Raw genomic sequence first — 19507 nt, 5'->3', positions numbered from 1 at the left:
TTTCCAGTTAAGCCACAATTCGCCTTAGTCTGCAGAGACACCTCACAGAATCCACAGAGCACAACTCAATTAGTGTGCTGACCTACAGAGGCGTCACCTTTAAATAGGACATATTTAATTTCTGGCATTATGATATTATTATTATCTCACCTCTGTTGTCAGAGTTGCTTAGCCAATTTCCATGATAATGTGTTATTTCTAAAACAATATGCTCTGACAGTAGAGACTAAATAGCTTCTGTTAACTATTGTGAGCTAGCTGATAACCTTGACCTACTAGTATCTGGATTCTGGCAGCAGCCCATATGTTAATACTGATATGTCTGTGTTATTAACCTTCCAGCTGCAGTGTCTCTCTGACAGCCCTTATAACTTATAACATCATTATAACATCATTTGATAAGGTACTGCTGTTTTATGTATTACATTTGTATGGTTGCAATCCAACACAAATGACTCAATATAAATATTCTTTAATCCACAAACAGCAATACTCTAGAGAATCTCTATAGGGAATATACACACAAACCACACTTACTAATAGCGATAACCGACAACTAACAGAAAAGAACAGGGAGTACGTATACACAGAGAACTAAACTAGACACAGGTGGGATTAATCAGCAACTTATGTACAAACAAAGAGGAATTAGTAACTAAAGGAGATGGGAACAAGCAGGAACATGAACAAAAACATAACATAACTCTTACAATTATAAAACTAATTATTAAACAGTTACTTTGAATTTGTGGTTGTCACCTGTTTGTTCACCTGTTGATTACTTGTGAGAAATCATATGAAAAAGGTTTGAAAGGGATGGGGAATAACTGTGAAGAATGACAATGCTGATTAGACATCCCATTGGCACAGTGGAGATTGCAGCTATTGTCCAAACCATCAAGAGCACTATAAGAGCACACCCTTTACATTTAGTGATTGTCTGGTCTACAACAAGGACTACAATTCTCCAAAGAGGATTCTCCATTCTCCTTACCAGTATACTCACCTTGTCTGGACCATCCCAGGAAGTGTGTGCTCTCCACATTCACTGTCCACAAATCCACACTCTGCACCTGCACATGCACATCTATTATCATCCAGTCGTTCTGCCCCATTAAAAATTTAATGTTAAAATGTATGTTTAATGTAACCTTCTCCATTTACACATTTTGGTCAGTTCAGGAGTCATTTACGTAACTGTATATTGTTTATTTGAAAGAATTAAAAGTGCAGTTTCGTGTCTATCCTTGTATTATTCATATGGACGAGGTTGATATGGGATTTATAAAGTAATAAGTAATTCAATACTTTTAAAAAGAGTATTTAGTACAGTAATCTAATTAGCTACACTGTTGAAGGTGTAATTAGTAGCTTTTTTACTTTTTTAGAGTAACTTGCCCAACACTGAATATAATTCAATTCTTTGAACGTTTATATAAGGTAAACGTTAACATTCATAAAGTAGCCTACAAATAATGTCATTTTGAAAACGTTTCTCCCGACATCAAGAGAATGCATATCAAATATTAATAATGTTGTAAGAAAGTTCTATAACTGTTATTTAAAGAACGCTTAACATTAACATAACCTTTATAAAACATTAGTAAAATTTGGGAACGTTTCAGGCTGTATGGAAGCATGTTGTTGCGTAGTTGCTCTGGTTCCCTCCTCAGGCAAACTTGACTTCTTTTCATTAGGATCTAATTTAAGAGCGCTGAAAATACACAGTTATAGCATTTATCAATTATGAAACGATATATAAATGTATAAAAAGTAATATGTAGGTACCCCCCACCCCCTTAATTTGCGCCCTGGTCACCCTGAGATCATACAGCGCCTCTCAGACACGGAGGTCAGCGGCAGCAGCAGCAGAGGTAGGGTGTTAATGGTGGGCTGCGCGTCAGTGAGGAGGAGAGATGAGAAGAGTGAATCCATCCGTAAGGAAAGTCATAGTGTCAACACCATTTACCCGTGCACTGAGGCTGCTATGGTCGTCTACATCTGGAGTTTGAACATTAGCAATAAAGACATTCCTGCGCTCAATCAAAGTGCAAATGTCAGTTCAGGAGACCCCCTAGAGCCCCACGACATCCCACCTGGCCTGAGCCGGACTGGCCACACGGTGACAGCCGTCTGCCTTGGAATCATTCTGGTGTTTGGATGCCTGAACAACCTCTTTGTCCTGCTCATCTTTGCGAGGTTTCGCTCACTGTGGACACCTATAAACCTCATTCTGCTGAACATCAGCGTGAGTGACATACTGGTTTGTTTATTTGGGACTCCCTTCAGTTTCGCTTCCAGTCTCTATGGGAAATGGCTGTTGGGACATAATGGCTGCAAATGGTACGGTTTTGCCAATTCGCTTTTTGGTAAGTTTTTCTAAAGTTCATTCAACTGTAAACTTATATGTGTAACAAGTTCCCAGGGGTTTCGGTGGTGCAGAGCCGAACTTTCTTTGTAGTATGTTGTTGCGCGTGCATTATTTTCTGCCGTTTTTAACACGATAATCACGGACAGTATACCCAGCTAACATAATTTTGTTATAAGAACGTTCTCTAAATATTCAGTGTTGGTTCTGGGGACGTAAAAAATCCAGTCCAGTTTTCTTGACGTTAGAGGAACGTTTTTATAATGATGTTCCTCAGACGTTCTTTCAACTTAATTTTGATTTAAAATTCAACATTCTAGGAACGTTGATTTGTAACATTCCAAGAAATGTCCAGTTTCCTTAATGTTAGCAGAATGTTATTTAAAGGTTAGTATGATGTTCCTGAAACATTCTTTCAATCATTCAAACGCCTGCTGTGAACAAGCACAGCAACACAAACTACAACTTTCTTCAGCCACAGCCTTAGATGAAATTAACTGAAGATAAAATACATTAAATCTCTCAAGATCTTATTAAATCATCTAGAGCAGTTCGTATTGAGAATTAGATGTTGATGTCTTATTGAAAATGCTTCGTTCACCATCATAGTGATCAGCGTTTGCTTTAGTTCAGCTCTTGACCCTTGACTTTTGTTGAGTTGTTTCTTTTTCAACAATTGTAGGTGTTTCCAGAAAACATTTTTGCATTGATAAAGCTGATCAACATATCTGTTTTAGTAACAGACAACTATTTTTTTTTTTCTCTGTGATTGTTAATTTAATGCATTGAAATGTTGAGTATAAACTCATTGTGAAAAGAAATAATTTATAGCACCATCGTTATGTTTCAGATGTTGATGCTTGTACACTGTCATTATTAACTTTTTGTTTAAAACACGATTTGTGTCATTTATACACTCAAAAAATGTTTTCTAGAAACAGCTGCAATTGTTGAAAAAGAAGCAGTTCATCAAGGGTCAAGTGCTCAACTAAAACAAATGTTGATCTCCATGATGGTGACCTTAAAACATTTTTGTACATCTGTTTACATCTGTTAATTCTCAATAAGAACCTCTGTAGATATCTAACAGAAATAAAGTCAGTCAGAAGTGCGTTTCCCAAAAGCATCGTTAGTCAACTATAGTCGTAAGTCCCATTGAGCTCTATTGGTAACAATGGAACTTTGATTTAATGTTTGTTACAAAATTGTCCCAAAACCTACATAAACTTAAAATGTTAATGTTAAATTGTTACCAGCAAACTGAAATAAAACTTCCAGCATGTTGCAGTTATGTAGTTAACCAACAATAATCTAGATTAAAAATAGCTACATTGCATATGACTATTCATAGCATATAGAATTGTGTGATATATGCAAAAAGCGGGGTCATTTGAATTAAATTTACAGCATATGATTTTATGTGCATAGGTCAATCTGTAGCCTAAATCAAATAAACTGAATCTTTGTTGTATGATGACAATTACAAAGAAACAATAATTCTTGATTTTGTCAAGTTCACATTAAATATGTTGCTGTTTTCGGTCTGTCAGAAATGTTCCACATATGCTCAAAATAGGAACAAGCCAGAAACCCCCAGTGCTCTGACATTTGAATGGAGTGCTCATTTAAGGTCCTTAATTACTGTAGTGGGAGTGTTGTGTCTCCCTTTCTGTGATGTGTAGAGGAACTGCAAGGAAGAGTGCAGAGCACCTTTGTGCAGAAAATGTGTACTTGCAAACCCATTGAAGGAGAATGTGTGTGTACATATAATACATTTCTGACAACTGGACAATTAAAATAATGTCAACAGGTTGTTCTAGCTCCATAATCTTGTTATTTAACAACCTTCACTGTTTACAGGATGATACAAGGGAGTTGATACATAAGGTTAATGTCATTATACCTTTGACTTAGTCTGTACTCTCTTGCTTCTTGATGCTGTCTGGACAACACGATCAGTGTCTTAATGAGCACTTTCAGTCTGTGGCTGCCACATTTTATTACATTATTCTACATCTCATTGTAGTTATAGTTAGTTTCAGCAGTGATTTTTTTTTTATTTGTACAGTGCAGTTTTTATATATTTTACTTTCTGTTTTAGTAGTAATTATAAATAAGGAATCAGTTGAGGAATCTAAAATAAGCAATTCCTTTGAGAAAAGAACCAGTGTCTGTACTTACACAATCAAGGGTAACAATGTATCTGCTCAATGTATCAGCGTTTGTTGTTCACATGCATGCAAACTTTTAAATACTCAAAAGTACCAGTTTAATGTTCACTAAATTTACTTGGACTCAGCATTTGTCAAGTGTAATCTGTTTTGATTTCGTTTTCTTGGTGTTCTGTTCCCATTCTGCCTGCCTGGTTTGCTAGTTAGGTTTTCTCATTTGTTAATTAGTCTTACACATCTGTTCTGTTTCAGTCAATCATCCCCTGTGTATTTAAGCCCTCAGTTTCCTGTGTTATTGTCCGGTCTTCTCTATGCTATTAGTAGTTGTTACATTATTCTTTAGTGATCTCCTGTGTTTTAGTTGGTGGATTATAATAAAGACTATTTTGCTCTCTATCTCCTTCGCCAAGCAATCTATACAACATTTTTTTTTTTTGTTTTAACCACTTTCATTTTTTGTTTACTCTGCATTGATTATTTTGGAGTTTATGAAAATGTTTTTAATAATTTTTCTTTCTAGTTTTAGTATACAACAACAGCGGTCTCATTAACAGACTACCCCAAGTTTAATTTGGTAGTCTGAATGTTATTGTTATACAAGACAAGAGTTGCTGATTGCTAGACTGACCCAAGAACAGAATGCAAGATCACTGAGAGCATAAACTCTATAACAATTGTGCGTTATTGGGTTAGTTCACCCAAAAAATGAAATTTCTGTCATTAATTACTCACCTTCATGTCTTCCCAAACCCGTAAGACCTTCGTTCATCTTTGGAAGACAAATTAAGATATTTTTAATGAAATACGATCGCTTTCTGACCTCCCTGTATACAGCAGTCATAACAAATTTCAAGGCCCACGAAAGGTAGTAAAGACATCGTTAAAATAGTCCATTTGACTACAGTATACACAGTGTATACAGTATTAACAGTATATTCCAATAAAAAGTTAGTTGTTTTGTGACCACTATTTCTTTTCCATATCAGCTTTCTTTATCCCAAACAGGAATTGTGTCTCTGATGTCTCTGTCCATACTGTCATACGAGCGTTATGCCGCCCTACTGCGCCCCACCAAGGCAGACGTGTCTGACTTCCACAGGGCCTGGCTCTGTGTGGCAGGATCCTGGCTCTATTCACTGGTATGGACTCTCCCACCATTCCTGGGCTGGAGTAGCTATGGACCCGAAGGACCCGGGACTACATGCTCAGTGCAGTGGCACCTGCGCTCAACCAACAGCATGTCATACGTGATGTGCCTGTTTATCTTCTGTCTGCTTTTACCCCTGATGCTCATGATCTTCTGCTATGGCAAAATCCTGTTCATTATCAAAGGGGTGAGTGAGAGAGGCTTTGAGGACACTCAGTTTGACACTTTCTCCTCTGAATAGTCCTTATGTTGTTATATATGTTATTATCTATTAAACCTAAATACATATTTTTAGACTTTTGTCATGTTGTTCTTATGATGTTACATCAGTTCACTGCCATTCACAAATCCTCTCCTGTGGCCTCATGGGATAGTAAAGTGTCCATCAGATATAGACTTTAAAATCTCACTGCAAGTAGTAGGTCATCCAGGTACTTTTCACCAATTGTTTTACGGATAATGTGAATTCGAACATGCTACTCTTTTCACATAGGCCTACTGTTTTGTTTTACCTACTGTTTAGCATATTCGGATGCAGCCAAAAAGTAGCATGCAGTTCCGAATTCTGCAAGTCACTTGTTTCTTTCTTGAATAAATCAATGATTTGAAACAGATTGATTGAAAGAATGATTCAATGGCTCGTCACTTGCCGTCACCTACTGGAGCGAATCGATGTAACCTGCAGAAAGAGTCACTGTAAAATCCCTATCACTTATGCACAAACTGACAGTCTGTCTGGAATGAGCGGAGTGATACAAACAATGAAAGGTCTCAGTGCTTTTGTATTACAACAATTGCTGACAATTAGCATGCACTACATTCTCTTCTCGCTGAGTTAATAGCAATGCCACATGAAAAAAAGCAGTTCCCAGATAGCAACTTTGTGCCGGCCCAGATCCGGCCTACATCTGCCATGCGTGGTATGATGATCTGGGCCACATGTGGCGTGGAAATATGGATCACTCCTGTTTGCCAGATCTGAGCCACAAGCGGGCCATAGCAATGCCACATGTCAGCCTAGAGCAAAGAAATAAACCAGAACTGGACCTTATCTGAGCCACAAAATACTTTATATATTATTTATAGAATCATCTTAGCATTAACAAGTCTGTTAACAAGCAGAATCACTGAAGGAAAGAAGAGAACAGAAAAAAGAGACAAACAGAAACACAAGAGCTACAACTGACTTCAGCCACAACCTTAGATGAAATTAACTGAAGATAAAAAAGACATTAAATCTCTCCAGATCTCAGCAGAGGAGGATTAAACAACTCCACAAACAGCATTACAGCTTCACATATTACTAACCAGATTGACTTTATTTCTGTCATTCATCTATAGATGTTCGTATTGAGAATTAACAAGTTTAACACTCATGTTTTTCATTTGAAATTACCATAATGGTGATTGGTGTTTCCATTAGTTGGACTCTTAACTCACATTATTGCACTATTAATACATTTGAATTACAAACCTTGTTTTATTGAAAATGAAATCACACTGTATTGCAGAAATCAGTAAGAAGACTTAATAATAATTCAGCTGCATAATTTATTCATGCTGTGATGCATTCTGGGAGTTTTGTACTATTGTTCCCAGCATGCATTGTGGCATGACACTTTTGATTTTCCTTTGATTCACCTTTGTTGAGATTCATGTGCTGATTCTTGATGTCTTTATGTTTCATCTTAGAATATATACTTTTTCTTTTCTGTTTTGTTCCATTATAAGATTTCAGTGATAGTCAGTTTGGTTACGACATTTCAATGACAGTCGGTTTTCTTCTGTTACGAGATTTCAAAGACAGTTATGTTTCATTACGAGTTTTACTCCATTATGAGATTTCAATGACAGTCGAGTTTGAAACGATTCAAACTTTTGGTTTTGTTTTGTGATGAAATTTCAGTGACGGTCGGTTTTCATTCCTTTACGAGATCTCAATGATGGTGGGTTTTATTCCTTTACAAGATGTCAACGACAGTCGGATTTGTTCCTTTACGAGATTTCAATGACGGTCTGTTTTCATTGTCAGTCAGTCAAATTTTCTTTTGTTCAGTTACAAGATCTCAATACGCTATGCTTTGTTCTTTTACGGGATTTTAATGACAGTTGGTTTTTAATCCATTACGAGATTTCAGTGACTGTCTACCATCTTTAAATGTCGTAACGAAACAAAACCGACTGTCTGATATCTCGTAAAAGAACAAAGAAACAAAACCGACCGTCATTGAAAACTTGTAACCGAACAAAACCGACCGTCACTGAAATCTCGTTAAGGAACGAAACAGACTATCATTGAGATCTCGTAACCGAACAAAACCAATCATCATTAAAATCTCATAAAGGAACAAAACCGACCATCACTGAAATCCCATAACAAAACAAAACAAAACCGTCAACCAGAGATCTTGCAAAAGAACAAAACTGACTGTCATTGATTTCTAGTAAAGGACCAAAATCATTGAAGTTTCGTAAAGAAACAAAACCAACCGTCATTGAGGTGTGGAGTCGAGGCTTGTTGCAAACATTTTTTGTTTAAAAAAATTATTTATTCTTTGTTGTTATTATGATTATTTAACTGCTTCCAATTGAGACTGCGTGTCCCTGGACTCGAATCGTAAATATCAAACATGTTTGCTGTTTATGACTCTTGATCGAGCTGCCTCTGATGTGACCCGCGATAGCCAATGAGAGTGAGCAAGTGTCACCTACCAGATGTTGGTCGGTTTTGTACCTTTGCGAGATCTCAATGACAGTCGGTTTTGTTTCTTTACAAGATTTCAGTGAAAGTCGGTTTTGTTCCTTTACGAGATTTCAATGACGGCCTGTTTTGTTCCATTACGACATTTTTAAGATTTTAATGACTGTTCGTTTTCAGTGTCGGTTTTATTTGGTTACAAGATTTTTCATTTTTTTCCATTCTTTTTTTTCCATTTCCATTTTTTTCTTCTTCCAGATTTCAATGATAACCAGCTTTGCTTCATTATGAGATTTCAACGGCGGTCGGTTTCGTTTCATTACGAGATTTCAATGATGGTTGGTTTTGTTCCTTTGTTCCTTTACGAGATTTCAAAGACAATCGGTTTTATTTCATTGCGAAATTTCTAACATGTGGAAGTGCTATCAACAATTCACCCTTTGCTGGGAGTTGGATTGACAGGCGATCTGACCAATCATAACGCTCAGTGTGCCGTTTTGTCTGACAAATTAACCAAAGTTAATTAAAAGAGTTAAGCAGTTCAGACTGCACAGGTTACAGACATACACAGTGTATTGAAATCGTTCTGCGGTTAGAAATATTTTGTAACAATATATAATCTTTCCAAAATAGAAACACTGTGTAACAATATACACTATACTGTTCAAAATGTTTGGGTCAGTAATTTTTTTTTTATTTATTTAAAAGCAAAATTAATAATTTTATTCAGTAAGGATGTGTTAAACTGATAGCAAGTGATAGTAAAGGCTTATATTGTTAGAAAAGATTTCTATTTTGAATAAATTTTGTTCTTTTTAACCATTTATTTATCAATGAATCCTAAAAAAAGTATCACAGTTTCCAAAAAATATTAAGCAGCACAACTGTTTCCAACACTGATAATAATTCAGCATATTAGAATGATTTCTGAAGGATCATGTGACACTGAAGACTGGAGTAATGGCTGATTAAAATTCAGCTTTGCATCACAGAAATAAATAATATTTTAAAGTATATTAAAATAGAAAACCATTATTTTAAATTGTAATAATATTTCACAATGTTCCTGTTTTTCTGTTTTTGATCAAATAAATGCAGGTTTGGTGAGCATAAGAGACTTCTTTCAAAAACATTTAAAAAAGTCATGAAAAAAGAGTGCTTCCATTTAAGTTGTAAGAACTAAAAAAGTACTATATAATTTGTTATGTGAAACTAACTAACTAACTGGTATGTGATGTAATGTAGGGATTATTTTTGCCCCAGGGTTGCACTCTTTATTCAGCACAGTTTATGGCGACTGTACTGGGGCGTTGGGCAGTATGTGATGTGCTGTATGAACTATTTTACATCAGGGTTACACCCCTTATATTCTGGGGTTTATGTTAACCCTTTACACAGTACAGCTTATTGCAACTGTACTGGGGCATTAGGTCCCACTCAGACCACAAGCTGATCAGACCCACTGGCCTCTCTAACACCTCTTCCTGCAGCTTCCCAATCTACAAGGAGATCTCCCATCCAGACATAGACCAGGCTCAACCCTGCTTAGCTTCAGTGGGCATGCAAGTAAAAGCTTCAGGTTGACTGCTGCAGGGCTTCCCCCATACAAATGTGAATATATTTAACACATTTAACACATGTAACACATTCACGGTTACAGCAGATTTCTATTTCCCAGCATGCTTTGCTTCTGACTGTTAAAGGAAGGGTCAGTGTTGAAATTAAGTGTTATTTCATGTGTTTTGCTCAATATTAATAGGGGGAGACCTGTTAGTGTTTAATGTTCTATTATTTTGGAATTTAAAAAGGTTTCTGCTATGTCTGAGTTTTTGGGGTTACCATTGTGCTGAAGAGTAGAGCCTGTGGTTAGGGTGAAGTACTTACAAACATATAGCCTTTATGTAAAGATGTGAAAAATTATGATTGGCTTTTTGATGAATGGTTTAGTATGTACAGGTGTGCTTGTGCTATTGTTAACTAAATATATAAAACATATATAATATTAAAATTCACAAAATGTTAAAAGTATATGGTGGTCAGTATTTGCTTTATTTGTGCAGTTTGACACTTGATTTGTTAGTTGTTAGTACTTTGGCTGGTGTGATTGTGTTTGTTGTGGAAAGAGAAGCTGATTATGTTGTTTACTTGATAAAGATACAATCATTGTATAGCTGGCTAGTGTCATCTAGGATTCATTCAAATTATATAATTTTTAATTATTAATTATAGCAAGACTGTAATTATATATTGTACACTAAGCATTTTGAACTGCAACATCTTTTAGACTCAGACACCAAAATATAAATCTTAACAATGGTGACATGCTTCATGCTGCAATGCATTCTATAACAGACTATTAAGTTGAAATATACTGCATTACATCTACATGATCAAAAAAAAAAAAAGTGTAAGATTAGACCTCTAGATGACCTCTTCATGATCAAGTTTTCAACAACCATTTTCCCTTGCTATTTTTGCCATAACTAACACACTTTCAGCAGCAAGAGAAAAACTAACACTAATGGTATGTTTACACTACAACGATGATTATCTGCTAGTGGGGTAAGAAAAATAATGTTTGGGATCAAAGAAAGAAATAAGATTTCGAACAGAAACAAGACTATTTTTCTTACCCAAGACAAAAATAACGTCTAAGATGACACACAAAGACATCAAGAATCAGCACATGAATCTCAACAATGGTGACAATCAAAAGTGTAATGCTGCAGTGCATGCTGGGAACAAGTTCAAAACTCCCAGCTTGCATCACAGCATGAATAAATTATGCAGCTGAATTGTCCTATTATTTTCTTTAATTCTAACTATTTGCCTTTATTTTTTGCTGTGGTTTTTATCTTCAGTCTTCTAACTGATTTCTGCAATACAGTGTGATCTTATACTGCAGTAAAACTGGGATTGTAACTAAAATGTATCAATGGCACAAAACAATTATATTCAAATGACATCAATGATTCAGGCTATATCACAATGATTATAAAACCATCAACAGCTAAAAATCATCATCTGATCTTGCTTCAGCTTTTTTTGCTACTGTAAATGTGTTTGACAAACACACAGTCACAGCAGCCAGAGAAAGCAAACATATTGTATGAGTTAAGAGCCCAACTAATGGAAACACCAATCACCATTATGGTGACTTCAAATGAAACAAACATGAGCGTTAAACTTCTGTTAATTCTCAATACGAACATCTGTAGATGAATGACAGAAATAATCAGTTAATTTCATCTAAGGTTGTGGCTGAAGTCAGTTGTAGCTCTTGTGTTTCTGTTTGATTCTTTTTTCTGTTCTCTTCTTCCCTTCAGTGATTCTGCTTGTTAACAGACTTGTTAATGCTAAGATGATTCTATAAATAATATATAAAGTGGCTCTGATAAGGTCAAGTTCTGGTTTATTTCTTTGCTCTAGTCTGACATGTGGCATTGCTATGGCCCGCTTGTGGCTCAGATCAGGAGCGATCCGCCCAAGTGTCATCATTCCACGCCACATGTGTCCCAGATCATCATACCACACGTGGCAGATGTAGGCCAGATTTGGGCTGGCACAAAATTGCTATCTAGATTGTACTCAGAAACCTAGCTAACAGAATTTTGTTATAAGAACGTTCTCTAAATATTCAATGTTGGTTCTGGGAGCGTAAAATTTTTTCTAGTGTTCTTGATGTTAGAGAAACATTTTTATAATACACAACATTCCTCAAACATTCTTTCAACTTCATTTGATTTAATTTGATTTAAGAAACAACTCAACAAAAGTCAAGAACTGAACTAAAGCAAACGCTGATCACTATGATGGTGACCTCAAACAAAACATTTTCAATAAGACATCAACATCTCAGTAAGAACTGCTGTAGATGACTGACAGAAATAAAGTCAGTCTGGTTAGTAATAAGTGAAGCTGGTAATGGTTTTTGTGGAGTTGTTTAATCAGATCTTGAGAGATTTAATGTATTTTATCTTCAGTTGATTTCATCTAAGGCTGTGGCTGAAGAAAGTTGTAGTTCGTGTTCTTATTTCTCTTTCTTTCGGTGCTTGTTCACAGCAGAATGATTGAAAGAATGTTTCAGGAACATCATACTAACCTTTAAATAACATTCTGCTAACATTAAGGAAACTGGACATTTTTATGTTCTTGGAATGTTACAAAACAACGTTCCTAGAATGTTTAATTGTAAATCAAAATTAAGTTGAAAGAACATTTGAGGAACATTAAATGTTCCTTTAACGTCAAGAAAACTGGACATTTTTTTACGTTCCCAGAACCAACACTGGAGAACGTTCGTATAACAAAATTCTGTTACCTGGGAAGCCGCAGTGATGTATCGTCACTTATTCAGTGTCCAATTAACATTTCAGCATCGACGAGCCATAGATGACAGATACTGCTCTCTCGAATTCTTTATTTATCCATTTGATATCATTTTGTCCAGCTAGAGAATAAGAACAAAGCGCTTTGGGGCATCAGGTTAGGCCGTGTTCAGGGAGAAGCAGTGTTTATGACTCATCCATGCCTGAGGCGGATTTCATAAACACATCACCATATGAAGGAATATGTAATGAGCGTTTCCAGCGGGTAGTAAGGCAGAGAGCCTCTAGTCGCTAAAGCGATTCTATGAATGAATCACCACCGTAGGTATTTTTAGAACACGGAGCCTGTTACTATTGGCGACGAGTCGTTATGTGATAAACTTATTTCCTCCAGAATTCGCTCTGTTCAGTAGCAGGCACCACCTGTGTCTATCTGACAAATAGAAAGATCTATATCCATTGCACGAATGAGTGGGCCAGTCACTACAGCCCTCGGGCTTAGAAACACAAACATGGAATTCTGATGGGATTCAAAAGGGGGATTACAAGAAGAGAGCACAGTGCATATCAGATGATGACATGTCTGAGAAAGTAATTGCCTTCCTAAAATAGAGTCACTCCAGAGATGCGGTATAAAATTGATTTCCTTTACACTATCCAATGGAAAGTCTTATGAAAATGCATTCAGATTCAATTGAGGCATTTTTGGCTTTATGAATGTTTATGAATGGATGACACTTTTGTGTGTGAAATTGTTTGCAGAATTAAAGATACATAGACACAAGGGTTATTAAATTATAGAAAAAAAAAAAAATTTCTGTAGTGAAAAATAAGTTTTGTTTCTGCTGCTTCAAATTAATAGGCTATGTTTGTCAATGTCATATTGATCCTACAAATTGCTGAAGGACACTTCCAAAGGCAATGGGATTACACAAGTGAGAAAACACTTAGCCAAGCTGGAGCTGTCAATACAATCACAATCATCTCGTTTAGGACAAATGGAGCATGTAAAAGGTGTGAATGACGACATGAGCAGGTTCAGGGAGCTCAGCTCCACTGATCAGCTCTCATTTGCCACCACTGCTGATTGGAAGTTCCTATTCTGTTCCCCGACCAGCAGGAGATCTTTACACAGAGATATTACTTCATGATGGGAAGGGGATAGGGTAGGTTAACAAACTCCAGAGGACAGAAGTCACGACACTCAGATTTGTCGCTTGAAGGAGCCATCTGCCACTTTTTCTCTGATTCACGAACAGCTTGCACTCATGGCAGTCTAATTCATACTAAGCACATCCACATCATGCTGTTTTCTATAGGATAGCCCATGTTCTCTGCAGCAAGATTGGATTTTTAAAATTGATTTAGATGGTTAAAAAGGCTTACTTCTGCATCAAAATGTAACTTTTTAACTTTTAGATGCCTTAAAGTCACAATGATATCACAATGAACATTTTTTAAATTTATTTATGGAATATTGCAGTATTTATTATAAATGATTTATCCATGCACATTATTTTTTTTTAAAATTCGTATGCCCTTGTAATCTTTCATCTAAATAACCTTCCCTCTTGCAACAACATATCTTCTATGATGATGTGTTTAGTGGCGCGAGGGCGGGGCAACCTGTCACTCACATGGCATCACAGCAATAGCAAACAACAACAATCCAATCAATTTCTGATGGACAAAATCAAGTCCTGCCTTACATTTTCACTTGTTGGAGAAGCCGTTTCACTCAGATATATGTCACAGTAGGGAAGAAAAGACTGTTGCAACTTCTGTAACTTTAAGTGTTTCTTTTTCGGCTCAGGTAACTAAAATCAACCTGCTGACCGCACAGAGGAGAGAGAACCACATTCTTCTAATGGTTGTCACCATGGTATCCTGCTATCTGCTGTTCTGGATGCCTTATGGGGTGGTAGCCCTGCTGGCCGCATTTGGCAGGAGGGGACTGATCACTCCCGTAACCAGTGTGGTGCCATCAGTCCTGGCCAAGAGCAGCACTGTGGTCAACCCGGTAATCTATGTTCTTTTCAACAACCAGGTGAGTCCACAGAGAGATCGCACTCTGAATTTTTAGTAGGGGAGTTAAAACTTCTGAGTGCTTTGATTTGACAATAAAAATTAAAAGCATTGATTATGGAATTTAAGAATTGAATATAAAACTACAATAACACCAACTGCATTTATTTTTTATCTAAAATACAAATATTTACCCACTATGTCCAGACAAATACTACAAGGACAATCTATTTCAAGTGTAGACATTTTTGATTAAATAATAGGGACTGATGTTGGAGATGCATATATTTTTTTAAATAATTAGCCAAAATCTTTTTGGCATCACATAATTAATAATGCATTACAATGCATCACATGGTTAAAGGATTAGTTCACTTCAGAATGAAAAATTCCTGATAATTTACTCACCCCCATGTCATCCAAGATGTTTATGTTATTCTATATTCAGTAGAAAAAAATTAAGGTTTTTGAGGAAAACATTCCGGGATTTTTCTCCATATAGTGGACTTCAACAGGGTTCAACGGGTTGAAGGTCCAAATTGCAGTTTCAGTGCAGCTTCAAAGTGCTCTACACGATTCCAGACGAGGAATAAGGGTCTTATCTAGTGAAACGATCTGTCATTTTCTAAAAAAATAAAAATTTATATACTTTTTTACCACAAATGCTCACTAGCTCTGAGATCCGCCAGAAAGGTCATGCGTGGCGTAGGCGGAAGTACCGTGGTAGGGGCGAAAAACTCCATTTCATTTTCTCCTCCAACTTCAAAGTCATCCAATTTCATTGTTTTTTTTTTGTTTTTTTTTTTGTAAAGGGTGTTTGACTTGGTCTTTGCACGTTCGCTTTGTAGACACTAAATCTGTACTTCTGCCTACATCACGCGTGACCTTTGTAACATGATTACGTCGTGTGGCGCATCGCAGAGCAATATTAGCATTTGTGGTTAAAAAGTATATAATTTTTTTTTTTTTTTACAAAATGACCGATCGTTTTGTTACATAAGACCCTTATTCCTCGGCTGGGATCGTGTAGAGCCCTTTGAAGCTGCACTGAAACTGCAATTTGGACCTTCAACCCGTTGGTAAATGTTGAAGTCCACTATATGGACAAAAATACTGGAATGTTTTCCTTAAAAACCTCATTTATTTTCGACTGAAGAAAGAAAGACATGAACATCTTGGTTGACATGGGGGTGAGTAAAATATCAGGACATTTTCATTCAGAAGTGAACTAATCCCTTAATAATCATAACTGAACTGTCAGATCTAGTACTTAGGTATATAATTATATATATCTTTATATTTTAGTGTATCTGTGCAGTGTTAGAATTTTTTTTGTTTTTAAATTGTACCTTTAAGGCCTGGGTATACTTCATTTTCCCTGCTCCACTCCATCTACTGTCCGTAAGCCGGAGCGGAACACAGACAAGGGAAGTATACTTTCAGCTTGTCACTAGGGCAGTACACTTAAAAGGACAACTTTGTATGTTATCTACCCCTAAAAGGTGCACAGTAGTGAAGCAAAATGAATATAAGCCTATACAAGGGGTTGCTAACGTCGGTCCTAGAGAGACACAGTCCTGCAGAGTTCATCTCCAACCCTAATCAAACACACCTGAACAAGCTAATCAAGGTCTGAAGGGTTGCTAGAAAGCTAAAGGCAGGTGAGGTTTTATCAGGGTTGGAGCTAAACTCTGCAGGACTGTGGCTCTCCAGGACTGGAGTTCGCCACCCCTGGCCTATACTGTCTCATTAATTTCCCTTTTAGTTCTACAGGTGTTTCTTAGCATTTCTGAAATGTCAAGAAGAACCATCTATTCACGGTCAGAACCATCAGCAAAGCAGCAAAGAAGATCCTCATGCTCTCAGGCCCTGTGATGGGCCCTCGTTGCATCGCAACATCAAGGGCCCCCAGAATAAAGAGCAGCATACTCTGTCCTTAGTGGTTCACTACACACCCTGACACTCTCAAAGACTTCTCATGCTCTGTACAGGTCAGCGTTTATAATGTGCCAGGATGGAAAACAATGTGCTGATAGTTTCATTGGACCAGTATCAGAATCCTTATAGGACCAAACCAGAATCACATTTATTTCTTTGTGTGCTTGTTTTTTAATGAGCTCCATGCATTGAAAGTACACAATGCTTGTCAGTTTAATTATTACTCAAGAACATAAGAATGTTTTTTTAATATATATGTAAATACACTGATTGTACACAAATGCTGATTATATAAGGAGCTTTTGAATGAAGACAATACATCGCTAACGGTGCAATGCAGCAGCTAGTGTAAATATCAGCGCTGGATGTAGTGTAGTGACACTTGTTGCCAACAGTAGGAGCCACTGCCCATGTCATACCGAAGTGAGGTGGAGTATGAGTGATTATGCACATAGAAATGTGAAAAGTTTGGTCGACATCCATGTGCTGCTTGAGAGATTTTCCATCAATGCATATATTATTGGTCGTTGTTTGTGGAATGTTATTTAATCTCTAGACAGCTCCTGTATATGTATTGTAGCACAATATTTTTAAGACTATGTGTTGTAATTTCGAATTTCCTGTGCTTCATTGATATCTCCATTATCATATCAAGTAATCTACCTTTATTACATTGCACAAAACTGTATAATATAAGTGTGAGTCATGTCAAATCACAGTTATATCGCTGTAATAGTATTTTGGGACTTCAGTCTTGCATCATATGCACATTTTTCAGAAAGTGTAAAAATTTGAATATGTGCCATTTGTATAGTCAGTTCCATAGGCCCACAGTCTCTCTCCTTTTCACCATCACACACAGAACACACACTGAGTCATATGTGCATCACAAAGTCCTTGGAAAAAGAAGCAGAGAACAAAAAGTCTGCAATATACGAGTGGAATTCTTTCGCCCTGGAATGATTTTTGAGCTTTTGTTTTTGCATATTAGTGTAGCTACGCTAATGTTCACTGTATCATGAATATTATTATAATACCAATGCAACACTGTCAAAAAAGAAGAAAAATAGATTTCTTTGATGCTGTTCACTTTATTTAAACAATTCATTTTGATTTAACGCCAGTGTATTAGGTTTCTTGTTGAAACGTGATTGGTTAATGTTAAATTGGTTACTCCTTGGCTTAACTCAATGTTTTTATTTTGAAAGAACATGCATCAAGTAGCTCGATCAAAAAGGGCAAATTAATTTTGTTCAGTTTACTTAAAGATACCAGAATAAACTCTGTTCATCATTTTTGTTCTATTATGTTGGTATTTAAAAGAGATTCGAGTGTCGAGCGTGTGTTTGGGTTGAGGCTAACTTGCATTCTAGTTGCTTTGATTAAAAAAAAGAAACAATTGTAGGAGTGTTATGGATGTAAACAGCAACATTTTTGAGCTACCAATTCAAAAGTTATATATTGAATATTGAAGTGTCTAAGTAAGTTGATTCAATTGAGGTATTCGTATGTCTAAGTTTAGTTTATTTATTTAAAATAAATAAATACGTTTATTTAACATAAAGTATTTGATTTAAAGTATTAGTATTAAATAGTTTCACAGTATCAATAGTAAATATGTTCCTAAATTACTATTTTTTTTTTTTTTTTCAGACACCCTATATAGTGAAAATCACATAAAGCAAAAGCATCACGATTATACAGTATATGATATAATTGCACTATACTTGCAATACTTGTAAATTCAACTAATGTTTCAGTATATATTTACTATACTGTACTATAAATCATACAGCCTTGATTTTTAAGGGGCATCTAAAAGTAGATCTAGATTTTACATCAAAAAAAGTTTATCATGCCTTGTGTATCTTTTGTTTGTGACACAATAAGTGATAAGTGCCAATATCATTCATTGTATATGACCTCACATTACTCATGAGAACTGCATATTCAAAGGATTGAAATGTGGAAAGGATCACCCATGTGCACTTCCACCCATATGCACTTCCACCCACATCCATGCACACCACGCAGAAAGCAAGCTGCATATTACTTCTAATGTTAATAAAGGTCAAAGATCTGATTACCGGTCCCAGTTGTATCCTTTTAATGTCTTTTGTGGGTGAAGATCATTTCACAATTTATAAACCACACGTTTAAAATTATACTGATGAACTTGGAAAATGTGAGCCCTGGCAGAGGGACTGAAGAAAAGTCAGTGGGACTGCAACTGAGGTTAGTTCGTGTGAAACCGGTTCTTTTTTTTTTCTTTGCAAGAAGTTTAGCAATACTAAATAATCAGCAGTTTCTTTTGTAGACAGTCTCCACACCAATATTTAAATGATAAAAGCGGTTTTTGTTTTGATGTATTGGATGGCTTATGACAAGCCACGAAATATGGTGGCATTGAAGGTCCAACAATTAAATAAGTAAATGTTCTTGCAAAATGATCGAAAGCCTATGCATTTTTCCAATAGACTTTTGGAAAATCGCAAAAAATAAGCTCTGTGTTTAACAAACTAATTTTACAAGTTAACACAACATTTATACATTTTGAAGCCTAAATAAAGTCGTCAGATATAAAATGCTAACAGTAGGCTATAAACGGACTACAGCACACCATGGTCGCGGATCAACGTCGCTACCACCAAGCTTCCTCAAACTTTATTTAGAAAACAACTTTATTTAAAAACATGCTCACTGATTATGCTCTGCGCTGTGTATGAATACTTATCCACTTTTTCATGAAAAATGCTGTCCAAATGTCCTGTTTGTCATGATGATGTCTAAAGTCCCCGCCAAAGGAAGTAGTCCCTTTTAGCAATTTGTTAG

At 36.2% G+C, this 19507-nt stretch overlaps 1 protein-coding gene across 2 annotated transcripts; it reads left to right on the top strand.

Moving 5' to 3' along the window:
* Positions 1-1865: 1865 nt before the first annotated feature.
* On the top strand, positions 1866-18740 carry tmtops3a (teleost multiple tissue opsin 3a). 2 transcript variants are annotated; one of them, XM_051861035.1, is made up of 4 exons: positions 1866-2369; positions 5545-5873; positions 14526-14759; positions 16503-18740. In XM_051861035.1, exons 1-4 carry the CDS (start codon positions 1886-1888, stop codon positions 16695-16697), a joined length of 1242 nt encoding a protein of 413 aa, XP_051716995.1. In that variant the 5' UTR covers positions 1866-1885; the 3' UTR covers positions 16698-18740. The 2 variants fall into 2 exon arrangements, with proteins under 2 accessions (XP_051716995.1, XP_051716994.1); XM_051861034.1 differs by having other exon boundaries at positions 16094-16734.
* The last annotated feature ends 767 nt before the right edge of the window (positions 18741-19507 follow it).

This window comes from Ctenopharyngodon idella, chromosome 14, assembly GCF_019924925.1.
Source record: "Ctenopharyngodon idella isolate HZGC_01 chromosome 14, HZGC01, whole genome shotgun sequence".
In the NCBI taxonomy this organism is placed as follows: domain Eukaryota; kingdom Metazoa; phylum Chordata; class Actinopteri; order Cypriniformes; family Xenocyprididae; genus Ctenopharyngodon; species Ctenopharyngodon idella.
This window is presented reverse-complemented; position numbering and strand designations above follow the sequence as displayed.